A 5876-nucleotide genomic window follows, 5' to 3' on the forward strand; every position below is an offset into this window, starting at 1 on the left:
CAAGTGCTTTACACACTAAGGGCACAGTCGTATGTCTCAAGTGCTTTGAGTATAATTTTCTCCTAATAAGCCAAATAACAGAAACAAGATTTTCACCTACACTGAGAATATAATAAAGAGGGATAATTAAAAAAAAAAGAATATAGTTTCTGCCGAGCCTCTGCCCTAACTCTGGTGAGCCCGTGGCTGGTGAAGGAACTCAGAGACCTAATTCCCTATAGATCAACACTCATTCTATTGTAAGCCCCGTCCATTAAGCACTACCTAGTGTGAATCCTACAGTCAACCTGCCCCTCTGCTTTCTTCTTATAACTCAACACCACATGGTTAAGCTCCACACTGAAACAGTAAATCAGTAACACAAACCTGGTGCAAAAAACAATCACAGTCCGAGGATATATTTGAAAACATCACGATTTATAAAATTTTAACGTAATATGTCTACATTTTTAAGAGTGTGGTGGACATTATAGGAACACCTATTAGTCTGAGACACTGTAAATATATGTCAGGAACATTGCTGAACAATTAACAAGGAAAACAAAGAATAAAGTACATTTTAGGAATAAAAAGGGAACACTCAATATATACTGTCTATGATTATAGCACCAAAGAGGTCTGGGTAGATAATCTTGAGGAAGTATCAAATATGGATTTACATGTTTGGCTCCATGTTCTATAGCATTTTACATGGATGTCTGCTGATACTTTTTCTCCAAATTTTTAGATATTTATTAGTGTTTTAAAAATATGCTTGTTCTTTTAAAATATTTTTATATTTATTTGGGGGTGGAAGATTTATCTGGGGGTAGAAGAAGTTAAGTGCCTTAGCGCATGTGTAGAAATCAAAGGCCCACTTGTGGGGTTAGTTTTCTCCTATCCTGTAGGCTCCAGATACTGAACTCAGGTCAGGTTTGGTAGCAAGTGCCTTAACTGAGGCATGCTGTTAACCCCAGTGTTTGTTTGAAAATGCTCTGCATCTGTCATTAACGAGAAAATGTTAGACTAAATGAAAAATTGTAATTTAAAAAATACTAATTATAGAGAAAGAAGCTGGTAGGGCACACTCATGATTTTGAGGGGGAGGGGAGACTTCATTTGTAACTGTTTAGCCAAGTGAGTGGGAACAAGCTTTTGTCTTCTTACACACACACACACACACACACACACACACACACACATAGTCATTCAAATGGCAAATAACTTTACCAAATACCTGGGGTGCCTCGAGGATTAGAGATGAGTGGATCTCGTGAACTGTTTCTGGAGGCTCACTGTTGTCTCCATTGTTGTTTGAATGTAAACTAAAATGTTCTTCCTTCTCATCTTCCTGAAAATAAAAGCCACTTTTATGATCAAAAAACTCCTTAAAACTCCAGTTTGAGGTAAGTTCAGCTTCAACTTTTCTCTAGACAGTTCTCATCCACTGCAATAACTGAACAAAGGCTATGCAAATGTTATCAACAAAGCAAATGTTTACCCACAATGAAAAGAAAATGCACTGTAGGCCACAGCTCATCAATTTGAAGTATACTTTAAAGAAAAGCCACTCATCAGGAAAAGGCCTTGCAGGTGCAGCTACACTTCCCCGCACCCTGCATAGGCTTAGGTACATGAACACACTCGCGTGCTCATCATCAACAAGAAGTGAATGCCTTACTGATGAGCAATGGGTTCAATTAGTGCCAGTCACTCACTCAATGGTAAAACGTCCAGAATCTGACTTCAGAGCCCTGGTCCTCAGTTACCACTCCATGTAATCTTCCTTCTACAGATCAGCAATGTGGGAAGTGAGGTGGAAAGGCCTCGGGTACACAGCCTTGAGACCACGGAGTAAGCCGCAGCTCTATAGCCAAGGGCTCCAGGGCCTGTGTGCTCTGCCTAGTGCTAAAGACACAGATCGTTTTTAAAAGCCAGTTTATTAGCTTTATTGTATCCAGTATGTTTGAGGTAAGTTTGCAGAAGGTGAGTTGCTATCATGGATAAGGTGATGATTTCTCATTGTAGTTCTTTAAGTACAGTTATTATATGGCTTAATACTACAGAGGTAATTGTACTGTACACATGCACAGTCTCTCTGCCCCCTCCCGACTTTGGCCCTTCTAACTTACATTCTTCCTGCCTCCACCAGGAATCACAGGCATAGAACACCTGTTTATTCAGAGCACTCTACCATCCCCATCACCTGTCCCTTAACCTCGGCCTCCCATTCCCAGCTACCCTGGGAGCCTCACACTCTAAGGAAAAATGTGAGCTAAGTTCCAACTCACGATGAAGTTAAATCCCTCCCAGGGCTGTGCTCTAAGGTCTCAGCTTCTGTAGCACTCCCTCCGCTGCAAGCAGCACAGGATGCAGACTCTGTCCGTAATACCTCCCATGTTCTCACACTGCCTCAGTCTTCTTAAAGCTGCTTAAAGGGAAGGCCTGTGTTGTCTCTCTCCTATAGGACACACATGCCTAAGGATTTTTCCCATATAGCCATAATTGAGTAAGTAACTGTCAGAGAAAATACAGACGAAATACTTGCTACAACCTAAAAAAGGGGAAACGTATAAAAATATTAACATTCTCCCTTCTTAATTTATGCAAAAACCACACTGTGTACTTCAGTTTACCATCTGTTGCCTATGGCAGCACATCTCATATATGAAAAAGTCAAGATCCTGGTTAGCCATGTACTAGACTTAATTTTACTGATTAAAGTAATTGATAGGTGTTACAGTCAGGCATTTTAATGAGTATAGAAGAATAAAAAAATGTAATGCTGGTAGGGCAGGTGATTAGCATAGGCAAGCATGTGAGAGACTTAAAACATAGTGACGTACAAGCCCTAGAATCAATCTCAAGCAAAAAAATGTAAGGGGAAGTACAAAGGCACACTGCAGTTTCCTAATTCAAAAACATTTTGTGCAATACACTGCTCATTATCCATATATGTGGTGCGTGTGTGTGTGTGTGTGTGTGTGTGTGTGTGTAAACCTACCAAGCTAGTGAGGTACCTGAGCTGCTATCATGCAACATGCTAATATATTTACACACTAAGAGAATTTTAGAGGCAAGAAAAGACTTTAATTCTTTAGTCTTGCTCATTCCATTATGAAATTTTATAAAAGATTCATAAAATAAAACTGGTCGACTTTATCAAATCACCAATACAATATTTATGAAATGCGAAGTGCTGCATCAGAGCAATATGGGCGACCACTGAGGAGAGAGGCTTAGGAAGAATTAGCAACCTCCAAGGATGGGAGTCTCGATCTTCAGGTCAACCTTCACCCACTGGATTCTTTGTAGCTTACACACCTTTGAAGTCTGAAACTCACCGAGTTATTCAGGGCAAAGTTAGAAATAGGCTTTCTGAAACTCAGTCTTACAACCTTACTGTTCAGATACATGCAGGCAAACTAAACAGGACATTGTAATAAAGTGAGCTTAGTGTGCTGTGCCTAAGAAAGGGTGTAAGGCTTGAAACTGTCCAGCCAAGCTCACACTTGGACCCCACTCCTTCTAATGATGTTTGGGAAAGTTACTCAACTCCCTCTGTCTCCTTTGGCTCATTCATAATGAGTGACAAGAGGACGACTGACACTGCTCTGAAGAGAACGCTAATTAATACCTGTGAGAGGCCTAAAATACAGTGATGTACAGTAAACACTCATTTAAAACTAAATGAAAATAATCAAGTCATTGTTTTATACCGAGAACCTCAACAATACAATTTTAAGGAGCCCACAGTCAAGAACAGTAACATGAAATTATATATCATATGGTAAGATGACCTCAAAACAATTTGACCACAGAAAGGTTGTCAGCACTAGGAGTCAACAGACAGGCTGATCACAGATGATGACAGGAAAGTATGAAAATCTCATTTCCATATGAACAAAAACATAAATTCCAGGTCATTATACCTTCTTAACATTAGCATGGAACAGTGGTTCTCAACCTATGGGTTGTGACCCCTTTAGGGTGGACAAACCTTTTACAGGAGCTACATACCACATAATCTTGCATATTAGACATTTATATCATGATTCACAATAGAAGCAAATTAGTTATGTAGGAGCAAAAAACAATAACTTTATGGTTGGGGTCACCAAAACATGAGGACGGTAACAAAGGGTAGCAAGATTAAGAAGGTTGAGAACCACTGTTCTAAAATTAAAATCCAAAATTATTTCAATTTACCTTGATTAGAACTTAGGATTCTATTTAGAAACTGGAAGGTAAGGGGGTAGTGATAAAGCGGCAGGGACAAGGCTGACGTCACTTGTGTGCCACATCAGGCGGCATGGCCCCTATTCCTGAAACTTGCTCTGACATTATAAGTCAGAGACATCAGAAACCTGCTTACTGCTCTTTCAGAGCAGCAGTTTGGTGCGAGGGACTCGGTTTGGGTGTGGGTCCCCAGTACAGCTCAGGGCATCCGATGCACTCTTCTGGCCTCTGTGGGCACTGCGCACATAGGCAAAAACCTCACACACCTGTGTACTAACATAAAATAAACCTGAGTTTAAAAAAATAAAAGAACACAAACTTGCACAGGGTCAAACACATAGTAAGCCAAATGGGACGGATTTCAAGGCCAGGAGTGTCTGCTTCCCCTGGTCCATGTTCTTTATCGTACTAGTTTTATTTCCTTTATTAACACACTTCAAGCCTTACAGGTGAGTCAAATTTGTCTCCCAAGTTCATGTTGTTAACTACCACTTCTATATTAACTGAGTTCCAAACTTACCACCAAAGGCTTACAGATGCCAAGGTGCACCGCACCTGGGGGTACAGCCTTCAACACTTCCACAGCCTCGGCAAGAGTGGCGTTGTCCAAAGAGAACTCATTGACGGAGACTAGGCGATCTCCAGGTAAAAGTTCTCCACTTCTTTCTGCTACGCCGTCTGCCACCAAGGAGCGAATCACAATCACGGACCTTGTGGGATCCAGGGGATCCTACAAGTCAAATGGAAGAAAGTCAGCCCCTGAAAATAAATACGCAGGCTGAAGAAAGCTCATCTTTAACAAGTCTCATTGGTTTATCTCACATGGCCAATACTCTGTTGCCATTCTACAGACGCTTAAGTCAATGAAAACATCAGTCTATATATCTTATGATATCAGCTTACATCATGGTAAAGACATAAATCTAACAGTTTCAACTGTGGTCTGAATGCTTAATACATGTAAATTTATTCTTTAAACTTTCAGTGACTGGCCACAAGAGATCTGGGAACAGTTAGGCAAGATTCTCTGACACTCTCAAGCTTAGTTACATTGTAGGACAAACACATGGCTCTTGGCCCATAAGCAGACTCTAAGGGCAGTATAAAATAGAAACAATACTTCATCAGTCAAATACAGAATATTTCTAGGAACCACTTAAGGTCAGGAGGGGGGAAAGAAAGAATTAGAATATTTTAAAAGTATATTTAGGATCTGAAAAGATAATTCAGCAACTAAGAGCACTTACTCCCAAATCACAGGAACCAGAGTTTGAATGTTGACACAGACACATGTAACCCTATCTCCAAGTAGGGTAGACATGGGAGGAATGCTGGGGTTTGTTGGCTTCCATTCTACTGTAGAAAGGCCAGCCCAAGATTCAAGGAGAGATCCTGCCTCAAAGGAAAAGGCAGAGTAATAGAGGAGGGTGTCTGGCACCCTCTTCTGGCCTCTGCAGTGTATGCAGGTATATGCACCTTACCTGTGCATCATACACATACTCATAGAAACACTTACACCGACACTGACAGACTGATAGACTCCTTACACATATACACACATACTTATACATTCTCTCTCTCTCTCTCTCTCTCTCTCTCTCTCACACACACACACACACACACACACACACACACACAGACACACATGCTCCCCCCCC

General features: G+C 40.8%; 1 protein-coding gene across 1 annotated transcript in view; it reads right to left on the minus strand.

Annotated features, from left to right (window-relative positions):
* The window catches only part of Patj (PATJ crumbs cell polarity complex component), a 299188-nt gene that overhangs the window by 203120 nt on the left and 90192 nt on the right, over nt 1-5876 (minus strand). The window contains exons 18-19 of the mRNA XM_028778758.1: nt 4739-4948; nt 1217-1330 (exon numbers count right to left, since the gene is read on the minus strand). Coding sequence (XP_028634591.1) covers nt 1217-1330; nt 4739-4948 — 324 coding nt within the window. The remainder of the gene's footprint in view (nt 1-1216; nt 1331-4738; nt 4949-5876) is intronic.

This window comes from Grammomys surdaster, unplaced genomic scaffold (genome assembly GCF_004785775.1).
Source record: "Grammomys surdaster isolate TR1022 unplaced genomic scaffold, NIH_TR_1.0 341, whole genome shotgun sequence".
Lineage (NCBI taxonomy): Eukaryota > Metazoa > Chordata > Mammalia > Rodentia > Muridae > Grammomys > Grammomys surdaster.